General features: G+C 32.7%; 1 protein-coding gene across 7 annotated transcripts in view; it reads right to left on the minus strand.

Moving 5' to 3' along the window:
- LOC136038503 (histone-lysine N-methyltransferase set-17-like) overlaps window positions 1–25,506 on the minus strand; it is a 104,096-nt gene extending 78,590 nt beyond the window's left edge. For 2 of the 7 annotated variants that reach the window (XM_065721589.1, XM_065721588.1), the window contains exons 1-2: window positions 25,426–25,506; window positions 5,782–5,936 (exon numbers count right to left, since the gene is read on the minus strand). In XM_065721589.1, coding sequence (XP_065577661.1) covers window positions 5,782–5,911 — 130 coding nt within the window. In that variant the 5' untranslated portion in view covers window positions 5,912–5,936; window positions 25,426–25,506. Of the gene's footprint in view, window positions 1–2,804; window positions 4,011–5,781; window positions 5,937–25,425 lie in introns of those variants that run through there. The other 5 variants (XM_065721592.1, XM_065721590.1, XM_065721594.1 and 2 more) reach the window with 5 other exon arrangements.
- Between the last annotated feature and the right edge of the window lie 1,540 nt (window positions 25,507–27,046).

The raw sequence follows: 27,046 nt of genomic DNA on the forward strand, positions 1-27,046 counted from the left end.
AATAAAAATAATAAAAAAAACTACATGGATTAGTGTCTAAAAGGATATTCCATATAGTTCAATTAATAATCAGCTTACGCTACTAAATTAATATAAAATCAATAAAATATTAGGATATATTAGTAGAATTATCCCGAATTATCTATATCCGATATACTGTTAGTTTATGCATTCTTTGGTTGTAGTGGATATCAAAATTATCATAAGTTTCTCACTATTTAATTTTTAAAGATGAAATATGTTATCGAATTTAGCTTATTAGTTTTGATCGTTTTTTTCGGGGTTGGACGTGGAAACACTGACAAAAATATGGTGAAGCTTCATAATTTTGAAACAATCCGGTTTGTTTGTACTTTTTTATTAATTTGATGTCCTGGTACTCGAATGTTTCATTGCTTTTACTATACTTCATTTTTATTAATGCATTATTATTTGCTAATTTATTAAAAAAATAATCAAAAAACTTAAAATTTATTCATAATAAAAGAATAAATTTGATTAAAATTAATTAAATATAGTAATTTGGTACCTAAAAAGTATGGTTTTATCTTTACTTATTTTTAAATTATTTCGATATTTAAAATATTTACAATTGTGTATTTTGGAGAAAAACAACGATAAGTAATCAACAAAGAATTTACTTAAGACAGTGAAATCTGTTTGAACCTTGAGAATATTTTGGCTCTATGTCCAAGAACCGTTCTCAGCAAACTACGTGTTTAAACGCAAAAAAATTACAATGAAACTGGATCTTTAAAACTAGAGTTTAAAAATAAAAATATGCTTTTTGTCGTTATTTAAAGATCAGTGATGTGTGTTGTTTTCTGTTTGTTTGTTGTTGTTTTTGTTTGTTTTTTTTGGGGGTGGGGGAATCGTGCTGAAATAAAAGTCCTAGAAAATCGGAATATTTCTCATTCAAACAAAAATTGAAAGTTTAAGTGCTCCTTTAAGAGACCTAACAGAATGGAGGACAGCTAGCTTCCTTTCTCTGCCCCCGTTTCCCCAAAGACATCCGAATGAAATTTTGGTTTGCCCATTTGGTTCATCAAAATTGAGGGGTCCAATAAATATGCCTCCGGGGATAACATAATCCCCCAGAGCCCGTGGAAGAAAAGGCTATAGGTTTTGCAATCTATTGTTTATTGGGAAATTTGTCATTAGTAAACGTGCGGATATTTTCCCCAAGGGAGTTTTCTGAGGGAAAAAAGGAATTACCTGTGGGAGAATTTTCAACGTTTTCTGCCTTTGAACTATGTTGAACGAAATGGTTATATCAAAGTTTTGGTTGGATACATCTGAAAAAGGACCTAGGGAGGGAGGGGTGTAGGTTTCCCTCCAATCTCTTTTCAACTTCTCCTAAACGTACATTGAAAACTTCAACCTAACACCATCAGTTGTTCCTTAGATATTGCTGATATTTTCTTTTACGACAAACAAGAACGAAGCGTAACTTGATTGTGTTTAGCATCCTTCTCAAAAGTTCCACAAAGTTTTACCTTAATACTCCAAGCCTTCTTGGAGATCCAAGGTCAAACATGCCCTCTTTTCTTAATAAAAAAAAACTTATATGGTAACAATGAGCAACTTCCGCAACTTACAGCTCACCCCTCGGGGGCTGTGTGGATTTTTTCAACCTTTAGGCATAGTTTTTTGGCCTTTGAACTATTTTGAACAAAATGGTTCTCTCAAATCAGATGCATCTGGAGAAAAAAGGGTCTAGTGCAGTGGAGAGGGGGGGGGTCTGGTTGCCCTCTGAGTACATTTTACTCTTAAAAGGACAAAATAATCTTTAATTTGCAAATGGATTCGAGCCCAGTTCAAAGTTTATATGTCCAACCCTTCCATATGAAGTGCCTTTGAAAAAAAAAATTATGATAACAACACTGTAGCCTTATGGCTTTTTACTATATTCAACGCTATCGCGTTGCCTCCGCCTTAAAAAGGTGAGTAGAACTTTCAATTTCTTTCTAATGAACACCCGAAATTAATCAACGGGGAAATATTGAGGGCGGGCATTTTCACTAAGGGGGGGGGGACACCTAGCACCAACAAAAAAAGGAAGAGAGAGGATAAAAATTTAAAATCCAAGGCAACCATCGAATGAGCAACCGACTGTAGCAGATTTAAAACAACGAAATACGCCATATACAACAACAGAAAATTTTCGGATAAGGAAAATTTCGAGGGAAAAATAGCAACTAAATTAAAGAACTGTTTCCAAACGAATGAACATTACATGGTTGTTCATATTTCATTGGCAATTTCGTAAACAGGGGTATAACTTGTGAATAAGGGATTAAATTTTAGCTAAAATCAAGATCCAGTATTGGGTTTCTTTACCAAGTGAGTTAAATTCATGCAACGTTTTATCGGAATTCGCAAATTGCGTTGTTTCGAACTTTATGCATTTGAGGCGTCGGTCTCATACGTTCAAGTTATTATTTTAGAGTTTTTTGGGTTGACTGGCAGTGTCTTTTTTTAGACATTTTCACATTTCTGTGTAGCTTGGGTGTCTGCGGCTGAGTAAGTAAAGCTTCTTTCGTATTTTTTTTTTCTCCTTCCTCTCTTCTGATTTTAATTTTTTTTCTTTTTTTTTTTTTTAACGCAGCGTTGTGTTAAGTCTCTTACATACTATAGCCTCTGGGTATTAATGATACGTTGCTTTTATGAATACACTCAATTATTCTTATTAAGAACGTGCAGGATAAAACACCACCATTGGAAGATACCAACTAAAATCAAGCAATTAGTGCAAGTAAAGATCCATTCCAAAGTATTGATAACCAGGCACAAGACAAAATTACCTTTTCACGCCAATTTCATTTTCCAACTGCTGTAAAAAAAATACATTAGTTTTTAACTAGTTCAATGTGCTGTATATTATATCATACTTCTTTATCCTACTTTAACCTGATGCATATAATACTCCAATAAGGTTAAAAGGTATAGCCGTATAGTCAACAATTCTCATATTTACACCTCAATATTTCATATTGCATGTTTTGCTACCATTCATTGCTTACTCCCTTTGCTACAATCAGAAGCTCAGTAGTTTAAGCCCCACCAAATCATTAGGTTATTTTTATTCAAATTAAGTTTTGTTGCCACTTTATAGAGGCTCAGGTTCAAATTTAAATCCAACATAAAATCTAATCCATACTTCTTTGTATTTGCAGGCCTTGCAAATATAGCCTCATGTAACCACTATACTGGCACGTACGCAGGGGGGGCCTTCGGGTCCGGTCCCCCCACGAAATGTCATGAAATGTTTAATTTCCCCATGGTTTCTTGGGATTTCTGGCAAAAGTAGGACATTTATTAAGAATCTAAATACATGTGTAAAGCCTTTTTTGGGGGATTTTACAGCATGCAATTATCCGGTCAAGTCACTGCCTAATTATTAACCCATTTTCTGTCTAACTTTTCACCCTCTTTGAAATAATTAGCAATTGTACTATTATTTTTTTTTTTGTAAAGAGACTTTACTTTCCACAGCAAAATAGAATTATCCTTGATATTAGGGCTTTTATTCCCCCTTTTCAGGATAAAGTACAGCTTTTAATGGATCACTTTTGGAAACCATCATTTTTCATTAAAATCTACATTTTTGCAATAGAAGAACTACCCTCCACAGCACCCATATTGTAATGTTAACCCTAAAATTTCCCTTTCAGTGGGATATAATAGATTAATCACTGGTTAAAAATCACTGTGAACACAACCTGAGCCTAAAACGTACTTATGAGGCTTCAGTCTTCTTCCCCCATCCGCTACAATACTACATATTAAATTTGATCTGTATTTTCCGATATACGTGCTTTTTGCATTACTAAATGAAAAAAAGTGCCTAAAACGTACTTATGAGGCTTCAGTCTTCTTCACCCCATCCGCTACAATACTACAGATTAAAGTTAATCTCTATTTTCCGATAGACGTGCTTTTTGCATTACTAAATGAAAAAAAAGTGCTACTTTATATCTGCTGTTTCGAAGGTTTTGCCCCCCCCCCCCCCCGAAAAAAATTCTTGCGTACGTGCCTGTACTATTCTATCACTTTTCTTGCTATGGTAAGTAGCTCGGACTTTTAGGCCCCACACTGTTGTTATCATGAGACTTGATTTCCAATATTATTTTTTAAGCTTACTTTATTTACCTTGAATATATACCTCGAATATTACCTCAAACAGCCTAAGTTAGAGAGACACTATTCGAGAAACATTCTGCATTGATTTTCACATTCCTGTCTTGATTTCTTTAGCTTTTTTCCTACTAAAAAAGTTTTAACACAAAACCTTAAAATTACTCTTGGCTTCTAGCTTTACCAGTTCAGCCTTTTTTCAAAGCAAAGATGACGGCTTTCAGTTAATATTCTGGCATATATGGCTTTCCCATTTCTTCTAGCTTCATTAGTTCAGCCGTTTTTCAAAGCAAAGGAAAAAATGAGCACACAAACACACACTATATTTTATATATATATGCTTTATTTCACATAAAATTATAATATATTTTATGTATTATACAAAAATAGCTTTATTATATATTGACAGTTTTTCTCATACTAAAATATTTATACTAAAATAAATAAACTTGATTTTTACGCATATTAGCAACCTTTTAAGAGTTTTACATGGAGACTTTTCGGAAGGCTGAAAAACTCTCACAAGAGCCTATTTTCTTGAAGTTTTGAGAAATTTGAGAGTAGGATTAGCTAAAAGGCGTTCAGGGAACCTAAATCATGGAATCCCCTTCCATCATAAATATGTACCAGCGCATTATCGAAGCGACACAAAAGAAAGGGTTGACGCTTCAACGTTAAAGTTATGGATGACTAATTTATGGGCACATATATACCCATATAAGAGGGGCAGAGAGCCGGCGGGAGAAATTTATTCTTTAAAACTAATTTCATTTAAAGCTGCTTGTTTTCCAAAAATTGTGAACTTTCAAAGTGTTGTCAGGCACACCTAGTTTTTAAATGTTAAAATCATTACTTTTAAAATTTAGAGAAATGGATTAAAAACCACTAATACAAGAGTATGTCAAATCGAGATAGACCTCCCGTCTTATCCTGGAAGTTCCTTATTTGGGGCTTGTATTTCGCCAAATGGTAGGAGAACCGTTACCAAGTATCCTACAGCACAAGAATACGTTTGATTAATTAAATGTTTGCAAGAAATTCCACCTTGCGTAAGTAAATTGTAATCAAATCGTAATCTATTTTTCCTCCGATTAAAAACATATTGTAGCCATACTAAGGAGCACTGGTTGACGTTCTATGACACAAAAGATCTTTAGGGGAATGTCAAAAATTGCATCACTCTTTTGAAAAATTTTAAGATAGCTCCTCAGCCCGAGGAGATATGTTTACTTATTTTGTTTTTCTTGCTAGTAGTACTAAGGCAACAAGGATGAGAGAAAAATGCCAGAAGTTGCTACATACATATTAATGAAGGGATTTGTATATTATATACTAGAAGAAATTTTTAGTAAAAGGGGAATGAATGAACAAATACATACAAGACCTCTAACCAATATATAATAATTAAAATTCTGGGAAATGTCTTCAGGAGAATTTCAATCCGTTTCCTAGTATACGCGCACCTCTATAAGCATTATAGAGTTCTAGTCATAGTTATGCTTCCTATCAGGCTATTATAATTTATGCTTGATATCAATTTCTTAGCACCCACAGAAAAATTGTCAAACATAAGTAGATTTCAACTAAAAAAAAAATAGATTAAATTGAAACCAAGTTTTAAAAGGTTAATTCCTAACAACTCACCAAGTTTCAGCTTCTTAAACTTGTAGAACTCTAGCTGATTTCGGCATATATTCCTCTCATATTCACCCATTCTGGTCCATTGCTCTTCCGTAAAAAAATACTTTACATCTTTAACTTTCTCATAGGTCATTATCTTAGCAATTTGTAATGAATATCTGAAAGATTCATTTCGAATTAAATAGAAATAAAAAATATACAAACAATATTTCTAAAAATTCTAAAATTTCTAAAAATGGATCGGTTATATTATAGCGTCGAGATACAAACGAGTTTGGGGTCCAGGATGGGAGGCAAAGGATATATTTTGAAAAACAATCACAGCGCGATCTGATTGCCTGAATGTCTACACGAGCCTTTCCGAATTCCCTATGACCCACAGCCAGATAAAATTACCCTGGCAAAAAAAAGATCATAATAAAACGCGTTTATGACCATCCTTCTCAAACAAAATAAGACATTTGGAATATAGATGAACATTAGAAGTCTAAGAATGATTTAAAGACATGGATGGAAGAGGAAAAAACCATGAAAACCAGACAATTAAAAACTTTTTGTACATTATAAAGTGAGAATTTTGATATTATAGTGCTTTCTTCATAAGTTGCGCATGTGACTATATATTTATAGAAGGGTGAGGTTTCCATACTATCTGGGAGTGTTGAGTGGGAATTATAGCAGTAGTATTCTAGTAATTCTTTCTTGGGGGAGGGGGGGTCATGGAGTATAACCTTCTTTTTTTATTGGCATCAAAGCCAAATTTTGATGAGAAAGAGGCATGAAATATGGATTCAGCTTTATCATTATAATTTAGGGCAAAATTCAGACGAGAAAAAAAATGCCATTAGATTTTTTTTTCATCAATGTTCTTCCAGAAAATTTTTAGATAACACGTATTTACTAGCTTAGAAAGGAGTTGAGTGTAGTGGAATTGCTCCCCCCCCTAATTTTCACGATTTGGTGTCATTTGTTCAGTTAGGTTAAAACAACTTTAGGAATTGTTTCACAGCCTTAATTGTGACCCATTAATACATTTTGAAGAATCTAACTATATGTCTTTTCCCTCTATAAGGTACAGGCTTTTGACAAACTTACACAAACTTTGTGTTATAAAAGTTAAACTATCAGAAACAAAGCTAAAGCACACACAAGGCCAAAGGAAAGTTTTTGAGTATCATAACTTCACTAAATCTAGTTTTAAAAGTATTTAAACATACAAACCTGAATTTTGACCAAGACAATTTTTCAAGGCTTAAAATGGGGAAGGATTAGAAACTATAGCTGAAAAATAGTTTCTAGAGACATGGCTTAGGTTCTGAAATCATTCCTTAAGTTCCATCCCCACAATGCAATTATTTTGTAATATAGGCTAGTAAAGAGTTTATAATCCAAAACTTACCCTCTTTCCCGATTAGTAACCTGAACTATCCAGGTTAGTAGCCTTAACGAGCCTGGTTAGTAACCCATCCACTAACAGTGCCCAACATAGCCCTATGCTACATACAAAAGTTTACTGATTTTGTGGGTTTGCCATTAGCCTAGCCCATCTTATGTGCTTAGGCCCTTATATGCAGTAGGATTATTACACCAACTATGCCTTAAGCTAATTTGAAAAAAAGCTAGCTTTAGTATGCATCCAAGAGCTAGATTTAGCCTCATACAGGGAGGGGAGGTGGGGAGAAATTTTCACAGCAGCACTTATCATATTTGGGAGGAGTACAAATGCAAAATCTAGGGAAATAGTGGGCTTTATTTCTTTTATTTATTCAATTTCTGCCCTGCAATTAACCTTAGGTAAATTCCTAGTGGTGGACCATATGTAAAGGAAATATGCTAATAAAGTTAAAGTAGTAGCCTACTATGAGATTCCTTATTTTGGGCGATGATCTTTCCAAATATCATGGTTTTTTTTATGACATTGTACCCTCCCTCCCCCCCAGCTGGTGTATCCTGACATAGCCTTAATAGTATATTTCTTTGTTGATTTTTCTTGTTGTGTGTCATCTCTTTTTTGTAAATTAGCTTATTCTATTCTTTACCTGGTGAAAACCATTTCTTCTCGGTGATTGCAATAGGATTGTTGGACAAAAATCTTATTTCAAATGATTTAAAAATCCAGACAAAAAGGGAAGGAAATGTGATAATCTGATTAATAGAAAGATACAGCATATTATAAGAAGTTGGTAGGAAACAAAGAGGAAGGGTGAAGGTGTATCCATTTTTATGGCACTTGGTATTAACCAAGTGACATATAAAGATCGCAAATTCTGTCAGTCTATCTGTCCCGGTTTTGCTACTTCAGGCACTTCCAAGCAAGCTAGGACGATGAAACTTGGCAGGCGTATCAGGGACCGGACCAGATTAAATTAGAAATAGTCGTTTTCCCGACTTGATCATCTGGGAGGGGGAAGTGGGGGCTGGTTAATTCGAACAAAATAGACAAAATGAAGTATTTTTCACTTACGAATGGGTGATTGGATCTCAATGAAACTTGATATATAGAAGAATCTTATGTCTCAGATGCTCCATTTTCAATTCGAATCGGATCCGGAGACATAAAGGGTTGGAGGGGGGAAATAGAAATCTAGGAAACCAGAAATCTTGGAAAATGCTTAGAGTGGAGATATCGGGATGAAACTTGATGGAAAGAATAAGCACAAGTTATAGGTACAAGATTGACATAGTTGGTACGGATCCGTTCTCTTTGGGGGAACTGGGAGTTGTTAATTTGGAAAAGTTAGAAAAATTTAGGTATTTTTAACTTAAGAATGGGTGACCGGATCTTAATGAAATTAGATATTTAGAAGGAACTCGTGTCGCCATCAAACTTCCCCTTAAAATACACAATAGAGACCCTTTTTTCACTTCATAATATTCTTGATTAATATCTGTTCGGCAAAGTATCCAATTTTTAAGTGTTATGTTTAAGATTAAGCTTGAACGAGAAAAGCTCCCCAGATATTTTGCATCGATGGGTCTTATTTCTTCTCCTTCATCTTCACAAGTTGAAACCCGTGGTAAATATAATCTGTGGACTCCTAAGATAGTTACAGAGAGGTCGCGTTTTGCCTGAGGTATTTGATTCCTCTACATTGGAAAAGATTGAAAAATGGGATTGATTTTAATGTAAGCATAGATACTATAAGACAGAAGTTGAAAAGAGTGCTGATTGAAAGTTATAAATCTAAATAATATGAAAAAATGTTTTTTTTTTTTAAGGATGTTTATTATTTTTTTGAGTATTGAGTTGGGCTCCGGGGTTCGCCCATGAGGCCTCCAGATGTCTTATGACTCACTTGGTTTTAAGTTGTAATTTTAATTGTGTCTCAAAATGGTGCGCGGAGGATGGAAATGCTATCGTACGGCACGGGATTTGTTTTTTATTTATTTCTGCCAAGATTGGTTAAGATAACTATTTATTTTAAATTTTTGTGCATATTTAGTGTTGTTTAAAGGTAGCTCAATTGCATTCGAGCTATACTCTCAGCCTTGAGTTACCTAATATTTTGTATATTTTGGTTATATTAAAAGAACCTTGAACCTTGATATTAGTAGTAATAATTTTCCTATTATCGAACTTCTGCCTAGGAGTACAATGATTGTTATTACATGTCTCTAAACGACAAATATATCATATGATCCTACCTTCCATAAGTAACGGACAATATTTATCTACAATTCATTAACAAAAGAAAAAAAAGCACAAAAAAAAATTGTTCACTTTTTCAAGAAAAACTGCCATCAGATGACTACTCAGAGGTCAGGGTTGGCCCAATAGGGTGGCAAACATAGGCAATCGCCTGAGGCCCTGTAGATGAAGAAGCCCTGTGTCTGGGTGACCATTATTCTTTTTTGATATCACTTTATGATATAGGCTACACCTTTGACACTTTTGTCATGCTTCAATAGTCTTATTGCTAGTGATTTGATGCAAAGGAGAACAATTAAGATAGAGCTGTAAAGAAAAAAAAAAAAATAGACATATGTACAAAGGGATGATATTCTACGGGCTAATTGACCCTATTAAACCAAAAAAATGCTTGGTTTTCCATTCTCACTTTTTTAATTATTTTCTGCATCTGAAGGTGCATTATTTTGCTAATTTTTCCGAAAAAAAAAAGTGATAATCTATAAAATAAGTAATAAAATAAAATAAAAAAGTAAATGTAAGATAAATAAGATAATATAATAAATAATATAATATAATTATATTATAATAAATAATAAATATGATAATATAATAAATAAGATAAAATAAGTAATAGTTTGAGCCTATGACTTCTCCATCTAAAATCAACTACTCTACCGCTGCTATATCTACTAACTGCTGCAACTACCACGGCTATATCTACTTTCTGCTTCAAATACCACTGCTATATCTACTTACTGCTTCAAATACCACTGCTATATCTACTTACTGCTTCAAATACCACGGCTATATTTACTTACTGCTTCAAACACCACTGCTATATCTACTTACTGCTTCAAATACCACTGCTATATCTACTTACTGCTTCAAATACCACGGCTATATCTACTTACTGCTTCAAATACCGCTGCTATATCTACTTACTGTTTCAAATACCACTGCTATATCTACTAACTGCTGCAACTACCACGGCTATATCTACTTACTATGCTAGTATTATAAATTGCGTAATTTACATCCTGTTCCCCAGGGACTTTATTTTGCTAATCTTGGTAGAGTAGGTTGAACCAAGAAATCCGTCTTCTTGCTTACTTGGACTTTGTAAGTCAACAAATGTAAAGAAATCAGGCAATGCAATCTGACATAAAAACTGTTTAAGTTCAATATTATCAACACAGATAAGATCAGCACATTTGAAAGCCAACAATGATGTTCAGAGACAGAAGAGATAGCCGGCATGATATCTTTCATCTCTGTCTGTGCCGTCCCTCAGTCTTCTTCCCAGTATTTCCAAACATTTACGAGGAAGTAGAACAAAGTCTAAATAAAAAGTGAAAACATGGTAATTCAACAATCTTATAGAAGGAAGTCAAAAGCTGTTGGGCACAACCGTTCTTCTTGGAAACAGAAAAGTGAGTATACAACAGGCAGTAAGGCAATGGAGAAGCAGCAACCAAAACAAACCTTGTCAAAGTCTATTCTGCAAACACAATAGGTCTATGCACCTTTTTAAAGCACGAACGGCCCATCTCTGTGATAGACAGACATTTTTTCTGAAATAAAAATCTTATCAAAAGTTGTCCACAAGTATAGTTGTCCAAAGTATATAAAAGTTGTCCACAAGATGTTCAGTCACAGGTACCAAACTGCTCTCCAGTATGGTACAGAATATGGTATGCTGTACATACCATATATATGTACCATATATATGGTATATGTACCATATATATGGTACAGAATATGGTAGCCTATGCAGTACAGAAACTGCTCTGCAGTATTCACTTTCATTGGTGTTGATAACCTTTGCTTTGTTAGCCATTTGAAACTAAGTTAATATTTTTGTGACAACTTTTAAACAGGTAAAGAATGCCATAGACTTTTACTTGCCTTGTGTAAAAATTTAAACTGTTAAAATAAAATAATGTAAAGTGACGAAGATTTGTAATTGTAGGCATTGCTTATGAAAAGTCACAACAAAATTTGTTGTGCAGTCAGAATCTGAGGAAAAGGGCAATGTCTTCCAGCTTAAAGAAAGAAGCCCAAGTCAATAGCACTTCTCATTCTGATTGTTTTGTGGAGTTAGAGCCCAAACAACATCACAAAATTGGATGATTGCAGGATGCACTACCTAATTGCAGAAAAGGCTCCCACTAAAAAAAAAAAAAAAAAAAAAAAAAAAAAAAAAAAAAAAAAAAAAAAATCTGATTTTGATTTTCCTAGACAGTGAAAAAAGGCATTTTTTAAATCATTATATGATCCAAAATTATTAATTTACAACAGGAACAACAAGGAGTTCACAAGGAACAAGGAATAGGAACAACAAGGAACAATAAGAAGTGTAAATTTTAATCATTAATTTACACTTCTAAATGCAGGAATGCCGGAAAAGGAAATGGCAGATTTAATCAAATAAGAAGAATAAAGTTTACTGATTTTGCTGCAAACTATTTCATTCACCTTCAGCTAATAGTAACCACAGTAAACTGTACATGTCTAGAGTTATCAATTGTAAAAACATCCATATTTGCTTGCCAGTTCATTCATTTTGCTCAAATTTTCATCTAGGATGCTTAAATCATCAGCATAATCTAAGTCCAGGAGAGTTTTTCCTCTCCTTTTGATTAAGATAAAACTCCACAAAAAAAACCTCAAACGAGACTGCAGCCAGTAGAGAGAAGAGATGAAAGACTCACTTTTCTCTCTACTGGGTACTTGAACCCAGGTTGAACCCTGGTAAAATTGAAGGGTACTTCCCCCTTTTCAAAAATCATATTCATAATCTTCAGTATCTTATTTCTTACCTCAGAGCCACCCACCATGTTTAAGAAACTCATTTACCATACTATTGGCACCTGGAGCCTTGTTACGTTTTAATCATTTTAGTATTGTTGCTCATTCTTCCTCACAAAACAAATCTTCCTTCATATCCAAGGTATCACAAACTTTTTCATTTTCCTCTATATCTTTTCCTGCAACTCTATATTGGTTTAGCACATTCTCAAAATATTCTGCCCATCTCTCTTTAACTCTTTTTTTTTTTTATCACTAATTGTGGCTCTGTTCCTATCTTTAACTGGGACAAGTCTGGAATGATAACTCTATCTCAATTTATTAACATGACAGTACAATATTTTACTATTCTGCCATCTAGCTGCATCTTCCAGATCCTCATCTAATGTATCCATAGCCTCCACTTCAGATATTCTTAATTCATATTTTAATGCTTTCTCTACTTTCTTCAAATTCCTTTTGTTTTCAAATCATCAATCACTCATATAATTCTTGTACAAGCCCCTTCTCATCTCTATTAAACATAAAGTTTTTCCACTAGCTTTCCTAGCTGCATTCCTAACTTTCTTCCGTTAGACACCATCAGCAGAATCATAAATCGTTTTTCAAATTTGTTGCCACAAATTCAAGTTTAGTATTCAATTGTTCCTGGAAAGTTTTGCTTAAATTCTCATCCTGGAGTCTACCAACATCATAACTTCATAGGAGGCAGTCACCCTTCTTAAATTTCAGCTTTAAATTAATGCTAGATATTACTAGATGTCGATCTTTACTTATATTAAATTAAAAAAACAAGTTTTTTCAACTGAAAGTAAGGAGCAGCATTAAAGCTTAAAATGAAGAGAATTTATCACATATCTGAGGGCGTTTGCTCCCTCGTCCATACCTCACTCTTTACACTAACGTTCAAATTTTGACCCCTGAATCACAAAGAATGACCCCTGAATCACAAAGGATTTCATAAGAATAAATAGCTTACTGAAAAAAAACTTTATTGTATGAAAGCTATCACTCCTGCAACATTAACAAAGAAAAGTGCTGCTAGAGGCCATCAGAAGTTTGATGGCTTGTAGCATTTTTGTCCATTATAACTCATCTTTTTTTAAAACTTGGACACTTAGCATCTTTTTTTTTTTTGTATCTTGAATGCCATTCTGTGAGTCTTCTTCACTGTTAAGAGCTTCTATAATAATTACCAACAGCATCATATTTACGAGATGGTAGATATACTGGGTCTGTTTGAACCTTTTCTATTTCTTAGCACATATCAAGTTTCAAATACAAACTAAGTGCCCAAAAATACCAAAAATGAATGGCAAGGAAATGTCAATGACAAATTAAAGGCAATAGAAACCATGTACATTATCCTGGTCACCAGTTGAACTCAAATAAATCAGGACTTGATGGTGTGCAACCAAGGCTTCTAAAAGAACTGAATGTTGAAGAGTTCACTATTGCTGCTCACTCACCTTTTTCAGAAATCCAAATATGAAAAGTGCATCTTGCAGGATTGGTGCACAGCCCAATAAATTTTGGCTTCTAACTGAATACCCCTACATTATTTGATGGTATCTTTAATTGCTTCTTTTCACATGATTTGGAATTATTTAAACATGACTTTTCTGATTGGATCCAAAACAGATGGCATTATTAATAGCGTCATTTTTATTGTTATCAGCATGCATATATCTTTGGAATATGGTTAGGGATGTTGAACGATCACTACAGGAGCTTCAGTGAAAATGAAGAGGTGTATCTACCCTTCCAGTTAAGTGAAGCAGAAAAAGTAACAAAATCAGTTAAAAGTCTAGCATACTAGACCTGCACAAAGACTATTAAACTCAACTACACACCTGAAAAATACAATTTCAGGAATCCAAATAGCTTCAACAAGACAGGTGAATAACAAGCACTTGCAACAGTTCAATATATCTCATACAAAGAGAGAAAGGAAAAGGGCTGAGAGAGATAAGACCTCTTAAAATGGATTTTCTTGACAAAAAAAAATATTTTCAAAAGTGGAAGACATTAATATTTTCAAGTTTTAAACTACAGAACAGACTCTTCAGCATCAGACATTTTAGAACAAAAAGAGAGAATTTTTAGATTGCCAATTTTATGCTCTTTTTTATGATTGTTGATATTCTAAAACTATAGAAAAGGGCTGAGAGAAGTCAGACCTCTTAAGTATGGATTTTCTTGACAAAAAACATAATATTTTTCAACAGTAGAAGACATTAATATTTTCAAGTTTTAAACTACAGAACAGACAGTTCAGCAGCAGACATTTTAGAACAAAAAGAGAGAATTTTTAGATTGCCAATTTTATGCTCTTTTTTATGATTGTTCATATTCTAAAACTATGGAAAAGGGCTGAGAGAAGTCAGACCTCTTAAGTATAGATTTTCTTGACAAAAAACATAATATTTTTCAACAGTGGGAGACATTAATATTTTCAAGTTTTAAACTACAGAACAGACTCTTCAGCAGCAGACATTTTAGAACAAAAAGAGAGAATTTTTAGATTGCCAATTTTATGCTCTTTTTTATGATTGTTGATATTCTAAAACTATGGAAAAGGGCTGAGAGAAGTCAGACCTCTTAAGTATAGATTTTCTTGACAAAAAACATAATATTTTTCAACAGTGGGAGACATTAATATTTTCAAGTTTTAAACTACAGAACAGACTCTTCAGCAGCAGACATTTTAGAACAAAAAGAGAGAATTTTTAGATTGCCAATTTTATGCTCTTTTTTATGATTGTTGATATTCTAAAACTATGGAAAAGGGCTGAGAGAAGTCAGACCTCTTAAGTATAGATTTTCTTGACAAAAAACATAATATTTTTCAACAGTGGGAGACATTAATATTTTCAAGTTTTAAACTACAGAACAGACTCTTCAGCAGCAGACATTTTAGAACAAAAAGAGAGAATTTTTAGATTGCCAATTTTATGCTCTTTTTTATGATTGTTGATATTCTAAAACTATGGAAAAGGGCTGAGAGAAGTCAGACCTCTTAAGTATAGATTTTCTTGACAAAAACATAATATTTTTCAACAGTGGGAGACATTAATATTTTCAAGTTTTAAACTACAGAACAGACTCTTCAGCAGCAGACATTTTAGAACAAAAAGAGAAAATTTTTAGATTGCCAATTTTATGCTCTTTTTTATGATTGTTGATATTCTAAAACTATGAAAAAGGACTGAGAGAAGTCAGACCTCTTAAGTATGGATTTTCTTGACAAAAAACATAATATTTTTCAACAGTGGAAGACATTAATATTTTCAAGTTTTAAACTACAGAACAGACTCTTCAGCAGCAGACATTTTATAACAAAAAGAGAGAAATTTTAGATTGCCAATTTTATGCTCTTTTTTATGATTGTTGATATTCTAAAACTATGGAAAAGGGCTGAGAGAAGTCAGACCTCTTAAGTATAGATTTTCTTGACAAAAAACATAATATTTTTCAACAGTGGGAGACATTAATATTTTCAAGTTTTAAACTACAGAACAGCCTCTTCAGCAGCAGACATTTTAGAACAAAAAGAGAAAATTTTTAGATTGCCAATTTTATGCTCTTTTTTATGATTGTTGATATTCTAAAACTATGAAAAAGGACTGAGAGAAGTCAGACCTCTTAAGTATGGATTTTCTTGACAAAAAACATAATATTTTTCAACAGTGGAAGACATTAATATTTTCAAGTTTTAAACTACAGAACAGACTCTTCAGCAGCAGACATTTTATAACAAAAAGAGAGAAATTTTAGATTGCCAATTTTATGCTCTTTTTTATGATTGTTGATATTCTAAAACTATGGAAAAGGGCTGAGAGAAGTCAGACCTCTTAAGTATAGATTTTCTTGACAAAAAACATAATATTTTTCAACAGTGGGAGACAATAATATTTTCAAATTTTAAACTACAGAACAGCCTCTTCAGCAGCAGACATTTTAGAACAAAAAGAGAAAATTTTTAGATTGCCAATTTTATGCTTTTTTTTATGATTGTTGATATTCTAAAACTATGAAAAAGGGCTGAGAGAAGTCAGACCTCTTAAGTATGGATTTTCTTGACAAAAAACATAATATTTTTCAACAGTGGAAGACATTAATATTTTCAAGTTTTAAACTACAAAACAGACTCTTCAGCAGCAGACATTTTAGAACAAAAAGAGAGAATTTTTAGATTGCCAATTTTATGCTCTTTTTTATGGTGTTGATATTCTAAAACTATGGAAAAGGGCTGAGAGAAGTCAGACCTCTTAAGTATGGATTTTCTTGACAAAAAACATAATATTTTTCAACAGTGGAAGACATTAATATTTTCAAATTTTAAACTACAGAACAGACTCTTCAGCAGCAGACATTTTAGAACAAAAAGAGAGAATTTTTAGATTGCAAATTTTATGCTTTTTTTTATGATTGTTGATATTCTAAAACTATGGAAAAGGGCTGAGAGAAGTCAGACCTCTTAAGTATGGATTTTCTTGACAAAAAAGATAATATTTTTCAACGGTGGAAGACATTAATATTTTCAAGTTTTAAACTACAAAACAGACTCTTCAGCAGCAGACATTTTAGAACAAAAAGAGAGAATTTTTAGATTGCCAATTTTATGCTCTTTTTTATGGTGTTGATATTCTAAAACTATGGAAAAGGGCTGAGAGAAGTCAGACCTCTTAAGTATAGATTTTCTTGACAAAAAACATAATATTTTTCAACAGTGGGAGACATTAATATTTTCAAGTTTTAAACTACAGAACAGACTCTTCAGCAGCAGACATTTTAGAACAAAAAGAGAGAATTTTTAGATTGCCAATTTTATGCTCTTTTTTATGATTGTTGATATTCTAAAACTATGGAAAAGGGCTGAGAGAAGTCAGACCTCTTAAGTATAGATTTTCTTGACAAAAAACATAATATTTTTCAACAGTGGGAGACATTAAGAAAAAGAGAGAATTTTTAGATTGCCAATTTTATGCTCTTTTTTATGGTGTTGATATTCTAAAACTATGGAAAAGGGCTGAGAGAAGTCAGACCTCTTAAGTATAGATTTTCTTGACAAAAAACATAATATTTTTCAACAGTGGGAGACATTAATATTTTCAAGTTTTAAACTACAGAACAGACTCTTCAGCAGCAGACATTTTAGAACAAAAAGAGAGAATTTTTAGATTGCCAATTTTATGCTCTTTTTTATGATTGTTGATATTCTAAAACTATGGAAAAGGGCTGAGAGAAGTCAGACCTCTTAAGTATAGATTTTCTTGACAAAAAACATAATATTTTTCAACAGTGGGAGACATTAATATTTTCAAGTTTTAAACTACAGAACAGACTCTTCAGCAGCAGACATTTTAGAACAAAAAGAGAAAATTTTTAGATTGCCAATTTTATGCTCTTTTTTATGATTGTTGATATTCTAAAACTATGAAAAAGGACTGAGAGAAGTCAGACCTCTTAAGTATGGATTTTCTTGACAAAAAACATAATATTTTTCAACAGTGGGAGACATTAATATTTTCAAGTTTTAAACTACAGAACAGACAGTTCAGCAGCAGACATTTTAGAACAAAAAGAGAGAATTTTTAGATTGCCAATTTTATGCTCTTTTTTATGATTGTTCATATTCTAAAACTATGGAAAAGGGCTGAGAGAAGTCAGACCTCTTAAGTATAGATTTTCTTGACAAAAAACATAATATTTTTCAACAGTGGGAGACATTAATATTTTCAAGTTTTAAACTACAGAACAGACTCTTCAGCAGCAGACATTTTAGAACAAAAAGAGAGAATTTTTAGATTGCCAATTTTATGCTCTTTTTTATGATTGTTGATATTCTAAAACTATGGAAAAGGGCTGAGAGAAGTCAGACCTCTTAAGTATAGATTTTCTTGACAAAAAACATAATATTTTTCAACAGTGGGAGACATTAATATTTTCAAGTTTTAAACTACAGAACAGACTCTTCAGCAGCAGACATTTTAGAACAAAAAGAGAGAATTTTTAGATTGCCAATTTTATGCTCTTTTTTATGATTGTTGATATTCTAAAACTATGGAAAAGGGCTGAGAGAAGTCAGACCTCTTAAGTATAGATTTTCTTGACAAAAACATAATATTTTTCAACAGTGGGAGACATTAATATTTTCAAGTTTTAAACTACAGAACAGATTCTTCAGCAGCAGACATTTTAGAACAAAAAGAGAAAATTTTTAGATTGCCAATTTTATGCTCTTTTTTATGATTGTTGATATTCTAAAACTATGAAAAAGGACTGAGAGAAGTCAGACCTCTTAAGTATGGATTTTCTTGACAAAAAACATAATATTTTTCAACAGTGGAAGACATTAATATTTTCAAGTTTTAAACTACAGAACAGACTCTTCAGCAGCAGACATTTTATAACAAAAAGAGAGAAATTTTAGATTGCCAATTTTATGCTCTTTTTTATGATTGTTGATATTCTAAAACTATGGAAAAGGGCTGAGAGAAGTCAGACCTCTTAAGTATAGATTTTCTTGACAAAAAACATAATATTTTTCAACAGTGGGAGACATTAATATTTTCAAGTTTTAAACTACAGAACTGCCTCTTCAGCAGCAGACATTTTAGAACAAAAAGAGAAAATTTTTAGATTGCCAATTTTATGCTCTTTTTTATGATTGTTGATATTCTAAAACTATGAAAAAGGACTGAGAGAAGTCAGACCTCTTAAGTATGGATTTTCTTGACAAAAAACATAATATTTTTCAACAGTGGAAGACATTAATATTTTCAAGTTTTAAACTACAAAACAGACTCTTCAGCAGCAGACATTTTAGAACAAAAAGAGAGAATTTTTAGATTGCCAATTTTATGCTCTTTTTTATGGTGTTGATATTCTAAAACTATGGAAAAGGGCTGAGAGAAGTCAGACCTCTTAAGTATGGATTTTCTTGACAAAAAAGATAATATTTTTCAACGGTGGAAGACATTAATATTTTCAAGTTTTAAACTACAAAACAGACTCTTCAGCAGCAGACATTTTAGAACAAAAAGAGAGAATTTTTAGATTGCCAATTTTATGCTCTTTTTTATGGTGTTGATATTCTAAAACTATGGAAAAGGGCTGAGAGAAGTCAGACCTCTTAAGTATAGATTTTCTTGACAAAAAACATAATATTTTTCAACAGTGGGAGACATTAATATTTTCAAGTTTTAAACTACAGAACAGACTCTTCAGCAGCAGACATTTTAGAACAAAAAGAGAGAATTTTTAGATTGCCAATTTTATGCTCTTTTTTATGATTGTTGATATTCTAAAACTATGGAAAAGGGCTGAGAGAAGTCAGACCTCTTAAGTATAGATTTTTTTGACAAAAAACATAATATTTTTCAACAGTGGGAGACATTAATATTTTCAAGTTTTAAACTACAGAACAGACTCTTCAGCAGCAGACATTTTAGAACAAAAAGAGAGAATTTTTAGATTGCCAATTTTATGCTCTTTTTTATGATTGTTGATATTCTAAAACTATGGAAAAGGGCTGAGAGAAGTCAGACCTCTTAAGTATAGATTTTCTTGACAAAAAACATAATATTTTTCAACAGTGGGAGACATTAATATTTTCAAGTTTTAAACTACAGAACAGACTCTTCAGCAGCAGACATTTTAGAACAAAAAGAGAGAATTTTTAGATTGCCAATTTTATGCTCTTTTTTATGATTGTTGATATTCTAAAACTATGGAAAAGGGCTGAGAGAAGTCAGACCTCTTAAGTATAGATTTTCTTGACAAAAAACATAATATTTTTCAACAGTGGGAGACATTAATATTTTCCAGTTTTAAACTACAGAACAGACTCTTCAGCAGCAGACATTTTAGAACAAAAAGAGAAAATTTTTAGATTGCCAATTTTATGCTCTTTTTTATGATTGTTGATATTCTAAAACTATGAAAAAGGACTGAGAGAAGTCAGACCTCTTAAGTATGGATTTTCTTGACAAAAAACATAATATTTTTCAACAGTGGAAGACATTGATATTTTCAAGTTTTAAACTACAGAACAGACTCTTCAGCAGCAGACATTTTATAACAAAAAGAGAGAATTTTTAGATTGCCAATTTTATGCTCTTTTTTATGATTGTTGATATTCTAAAACTATGGAAAAGGGCTGAGAGAAGTCAGACCTCTTAAGTATAGATTTTCTTGACAAAAAAAATAATATTTTTCAACAGTGGGAGACATTAATATTTTCAAGTTTTAAACTACAGAACAGACTCTTCAGCAGCAGACATTTTAGAACAAAAAGAGAGAATTTTTAGATTGCCAATTTTATGCTCTTTTTTATGATTGTTGATATTCTAAAACTATGAAAAAGGACTGAGAGAAGTCAGACCTCTTAAGTATGGATTTTCTTGACAAAAAACATAATATTTTTCAACAGTGGAAGACATTAATATTTTCAAGTTTTAAACTACAGAACAGACTCTTCAGCAGCAGACATTTTAGAACAAAAAGAGAGAATTTTTAGATTGCCAATTTTATGCTCTTTTTTATGGTGTTGATATTCTAAAACTATGGAAAAGGGCTGAGAGAAGTCAGACCTCTTAAGTATGGATTTTCTTGACAAAAAACATAATATTTTTCAACAGTGGAAGACACTAATATTTTCAAATTTTAAACTACAGAACAGACTCTTCAGCAGCAGACATTTTAGAACAAAAAGAGAGAATTTTTAGATTGCAAATTTTATGCTTTTTTTATGATTGTTGATATTCTAAAACTACGGAAAAGGGCTGAGAGAAGTCAGACCTCTTAAGTATGGATTTTCTTGACAAAAAACATAATATTATTCAACAGTGGAAGGCGTTAATATTTTCAAGTTTTAAACTACAGAACAGACTCTTCAGCAGCAGACATTTTAGAACAAAAAGAGAGAATTTTTAGATTACCAATTCTATGCTCTTTTTATGATATAAAGTTGCATTTGTGACTATTCACCCTCACCCCTGGATGGTCCTATACAGATATATAGACAATCAAACTAAAAAAAAAGGCTAAAACAATGTTATTCTTATTTTAAAATATGCTGCTAAAATAAGCATAAAATATGCTTTTAAAAAAAGAGAATTTTTAGATTACCAATTCTATGCTCTTTTTTATGATTGTTGATATTCTAGAACAAAGGAAAAGGGCTGACAGAAGTCAGACCTCTTAAATATGGATTTTCTTGACAAAAAAAAAAAAAAAAAAAAAAAAAAGAAACAATAATTTTAACAGTGGAAGACATTAATATTTTTAAGTTTTTAACTCCAGAACAGACTCTTCAGGAGCAGACATTTTAGAACAAAAAGAGATAATTTTAAGATTGCCAATCCTATGCTCTTTTTTATGATTGTTGATATCCTAGAACAAAGTAAAAGGGCTGACAAAAGTTAGACCTCTTAAATATGGATTTTCTTGACAAAAAAAAAATTCAAAAGTGGAAGACATTAATATTTTTAAGTTTTAAACTACAGAACAGACTCTTCAGCAGCAGAAATTTTAGAATAAAAAGAGAAAATTTTTAGATTCCCAATTCTATGCTCTTTTTTATAAAGTTGCATTTGTGACTATTCACCCCCACCCCTTGATGGCCCTATATAGATATATAGACATCAAACTTTAAAAAATGCTAAAACAATTGATGTTATTCTTATTTTAAAATATGCTGCATATTTTATTAATCAGAATATCATACTTTTTTCATTATTATTCCCATTTTCAATTCATTTATAACAGCATGTTTTATCCAATAATCAGTACAAAAACTCAGGCTAAACTGGATATCTTGATTCTATACAGTATTGCACACTTTGCAACAGATTAATCAATGGATACAACAATAAACTAATAAGCTATATTATCAAGGCAATATAGGCTATCAGAGTGAAGAGTCCATTGTCAGAGTAATGAGTATTATATTGAAAAGGTGCACAAACTAAGGGAATCTAATGTTACCATCTTATTCGTCATTGAGTTCTGGGTACTCTATGTATGTATGCATGTATATATTTATTTCCCATCAAAAGAAACAGATAGAGTATAAGATAAAAAAGCAAAAAACACACTACAAAAGAATACACAAACACAATAAAAATAAAGAACAAATGGATACCTAACTACAAAAAACAAAACCTATTGCCTCAAAATAATTGCCCAAGGATGAGTAACAATATTTGAGTTATATCTGGCAATCTGGGCTATTATTGCTTCATTAGGGTTGATAATCCCATACCAACTTGTCACAATACGGTTACTTGTCCATGGTAGAAGCTGTAAGAGGTACTTTGCATATTTATAATATGGAGACTGCAATTCTTTCTTATCTTCCTTTTGGAATATCCTCCAAAAGGGACTTAAATACAGATAATGGGGTAGTGCCATTGCATTATACAGATGGGCCAAAATCCGCCAATCAAACTGATACTTGTAAACTACAACATGGCTATATGCTGATGAGATCTGTTTCTGCAGATGATGCATTTCAAGCATAGACCAACCAATAAGGATCCCCAAATCAATTCTAATGAAATATAACTAAGTATGATAAAAATAGAATGCTTTTGAAACAAATTTGGGCTAATATACTTGCACATTATGGGGCAGGGGGAACAAAGTATAGCATGTCTGTATGACTAATGTACTATTTACCAATTATTCTGCATATTATGAAGTAATAATTGTTGTCTCACTTCACACTGTCCATATACTTTACCCCCTCCCTAATATGCTAAGATATAGTCCAAATTGTATATTTCCTATCTATTCAGTCACTTGTCTTTGTTGCATCTCATACTAAGCTGAAAGAAACTAACAAAAAAAAAGTTCTACACTGCATCAATGAATGAACAACTTTAAGTGGTTTGGACTACATGATACAAGCAGGACCATCCTATATGGGTGGTTTCTTGCCATTTGGTAAAGAATAGAAATGCTAAAATTGTGGTGCAAAACACCATGATTTTCCTGCACCAACAAAAATGTTTTGTTCTGTTAAACAAAAACCAGGAAAATATTGACTTATGATCTACATAAATCTTTAACTTGGTTGATAAACATAGCATTATTACCAAATCATGTGATGATTATATGGATAGAGCCACAATTTTCCATTGTTGTATATAAGTCATGTTATCAGTTTTCCCCTAATATATTGCTCTATTCCTCACCATTTTGTTGTTCAAAGCTTCTTATGAAAAAAAGAACAAAGCAGATATTCTTCCTCAGATTATATGATTCTTTAGGCTGAATTTAAGTCCCAAATTTTGTATTAGAAATGGACATTATGTTAATTAGTAGTGAAAACAGTCAGTATAAATGATCTGCCAGTCAGTAAAATCTATCTCCCCTCCCCCACAATTTGGCTAGTAACATCCCTGTATACAAGTGCCAAGTTTAGTATATAGGCTATGACCAAACATTGGGGGGACTGAGGATGAATTGCCACAAATACTTATATCATTCCCAAAAATGCTTCACTTTGCTTCCCCCTAGCCTCCCTTAATGAGCAAATATATAGGTTAAATTATATATTTCCCTTTCTTGACTACATGATTTTTTTTCAAATAGATTGAGCAGCAAAGAGGCAACACCAACACAGTAATATAGGCCTATAGAGGTTTTTGATATAATATATTCTGGGTGGCCTACTTTCAATAGGCTAATCCTCTGTTGTAGTTTCCATAATTTTGTTTCTAAGTAGCCAGCCCATTATATTGTCATCATATTTTGGTACATTTCATTATGATTAACATCACCTCTTTTAACCCCCTTTTATATAGCAAATTACATCCCTGCAGTCAAAAAATGGATAATGAATAGAAAATATACAATTAGGGCTACATAATTGCAAATTAGAGGGAAGATGGGGGCATAGTAGAGAGAAACACTTTTAGGTATGATGTAAATAAGTTTTTTATCATTTTTAAGTTGTTTTTAGAATTTTCAAATGTTTTGTTCTTAACAACTGTACACTAATATCTGCAACCTTAACCATAAAAACAGCACAAAATTGGAAATCTAAGAATGAAGTTCTTTTATCATTTTTTAAGTTGTTTTTGGAATTTTCAACAAAAGTTCTTGTAAAATTCTGGTTGAGTGACTTCTTGCTAGCCTATCTCAGAAAGGGGTTAGGTTAGGAAAATGAAACTTTCAGGGATGGGTCTACAGGCTAAATTATGTCCCAGGAACGTATTTTAAAGTATCCACCTCCACTCCTTCTCCCTCTAGAGAGCCTTGAAATTTGTCTACATGACAGGTCTATACCCATTCAAATTTTGACAAAACAACATTTTACTTTAATTTTCAGTTACCAGTTACTTTTTCTCTGCCTTTAGTTCTGAAAATACAATTCCTGTTATTTCAGTAGAATGCTGAGCCATATCAATGTTTTTTGTTTTGTTTAATTTAAGAAATGTAAATGCATAGCTTTAAAACCTTATAAATTGGGATTGAGCAAAGTTGTGAAGCTGAAAATAATTTGTTGTACTTCATTCAAGCAGAAGATCTATTTTGTAAGATTTCATTTTTATAACACACATATTTTTGAAGGTCATCAAAGATCAGGGCCCTCTAGAGGGAGAAGAAGTAGAGGTAGGTACTTCAACATATCTTCCCAGGACACAATTTAGCCTGTAGACCCGTCCCTGAAAGTTTCAATTTCCTAACCTAAACCCTTTCTGAGATAGCAAGAAGTCAATCAACTAGAATTTTACCAAAGTTCTTTTTGTTCTAGCAGGAGTCCTTCTGGAAATTCAATATTCTGCAAATTAACCAAAAAGTGGAATAAATTTGAAAGAAATTAGAAATGACTGGAATGTGTTGACTGCAGAATATAACAGAAAATTCACAACATCAAAAAACTTTAATACATAGCCTAGCAAAGGCCAATTCTAGGCTATCCTATCCTTTGCATAAGGCTGCATCTGGCCCCAATGGAGGGAGTTGGACACACTTTCAACAGAATCTAGTAGTAAAATTTGTTTGTCCAATTTTATTTTTGGCCTAGCCTAGAATAAACATTAACCCTGAATCTAATAGCATAGGTTAGGCCAACTCTTTGAGGTCTCTGTCTAACAGGCCTAAGACTTGAAAACAGGTCTATTTGTCTCCCATAATTACCTAATTATAATAATTTCCAGTTTTAATAATAAAATTTAAAATTTTGGACAGACCTAGACAAATTCTAAAAATTATCCCAATAGGCTATATTCCCAAAATATTACTAGAACTTCATCCAAATCTGAATGTTGCTGTTGTACAGAAAATACACTCGGATTTCAACGTTGTCTAGAGTCTTTAAATTTGGTTTTTCAAGGTAATCCAGGTAGGCGGCGATGATGAAAAAATTTAGAACTCCTCTTGACTGAAGGGTCACTTTGATCCTCTTTCTGTAAATCTAGATCATGTTTTCAGTTAATATTTCATCAATAAACTGCTATAGCACATTCACCAATCATGAGTATTCTTTTCCATCTCATCCTTCTATCCCTCCCAATGGCAGTCATGAACCACACTCACAACTTTAGGATCTGTCTATTGTCACTGTCAGCAGCAAGTCCTCCCAAAATCACGTTTGCACTCAACTTCTCTTCCCTTTAATGAAAAATATGCTTATTTTACTTTTTCTAGTGTACTAATCACAATCTATAAGAACATGTTCCAGACTTTCGTCCTTGTCACCAAACTTTGAGTTACTTGACTGTCCGTTTAACTTTGCTCGGTGTCTTTTCATTTTTGCATAACCTAATCTAAGACCGGGTCTTCATTATAGCTTTCTCAGATAAAGTTGCCCATGCTCTTTACTCTTTTAGTCAGCCCCAGTCTCAGTCTTCATTCGTTCTTTCTAAGGCACAAAAAGAAAAATCAGATGCATCTGTAGTGTCTTATTTCAGAAAAGTTGTTTGAACCCAACCCCCGTGAATTAGCATGAGAGGGTTGACTCTAGTTCAGCGTTGTCGAGTGATAGCCATGAGAGGAAAATTTTCAAGTAATTTAACCCGTAGTCAACCTGCGTGTGTTCCCCAGCGAGAACCTCCAACAGGTACGACTCTAGTTTGGCATTTGTGAAGGGACACACATGCACGGAAAGGTGTAGCATAAATGGCAGACAGTAGCAACGGCAATCAAAGGGATAAAATTAACCCTTGACTGGGCTGCCCACTTAATTCAACAATCTGTCTTGGCTTTTTTCTACAATTGGCCATGACTTCCACTTTTCCCACAACTATTCCCTCTTTTTTAAATTCAAAAATCAACGGTTTTGCTCGGCTGACTTCGCCTAAAAGAGCTAAAATGAATACAGTACTTAAAAAGTTGCTAATCTTCTCTGTTCGTTACTTCACCCTTGGTACACATATCTCTAAGACTTTCTTGCTTCTTTTCAGGCTACCAACCAATTTCCAAATCAATTTCTACTATCTTCAAAGCATACTCTTAATCCTCATGTGGTTCCCCGTTAGGTCAAGGTTTATAAAGAGTGATTGGCATACAGTAGATTAATCTTTGTACAAAAATATCCTTGACTTGACTTTTGCTAAAATTGAAGTTCATCCTGCTCGCTCATTGTCAAAATGATGAGAGAATAGCTTTGAATATCTCTTGTTCTGAAATCAGACACTCGATGAAGTAGGCGGAATCAGCCTCTGTGCCAGTGGCAAAAGTGTATCCCAACACTAGCAAAAAAGGATGCGATAACCCACTTGTCAAGTTAATCAAGAAGAGATCCAGATTCTGGCACCAATTGTGGAAGGATTGTGATAAACCCTGCTCTGGGTTGGTTTCTCGGTGCTATCG

This window comes from Artemia franciscana, chromosome 18 (genome assembly GCF_032884065.1).
Source record: "Artemia franciscana chromosome 18, ASM3288406v1, whole genome shotgun sequence".
NCBI lineage: Eukaryota > Metazoa > Arthropoda > Branchiopoda > Anostraca > Artemiidae > Artemia > Artemia franciscana.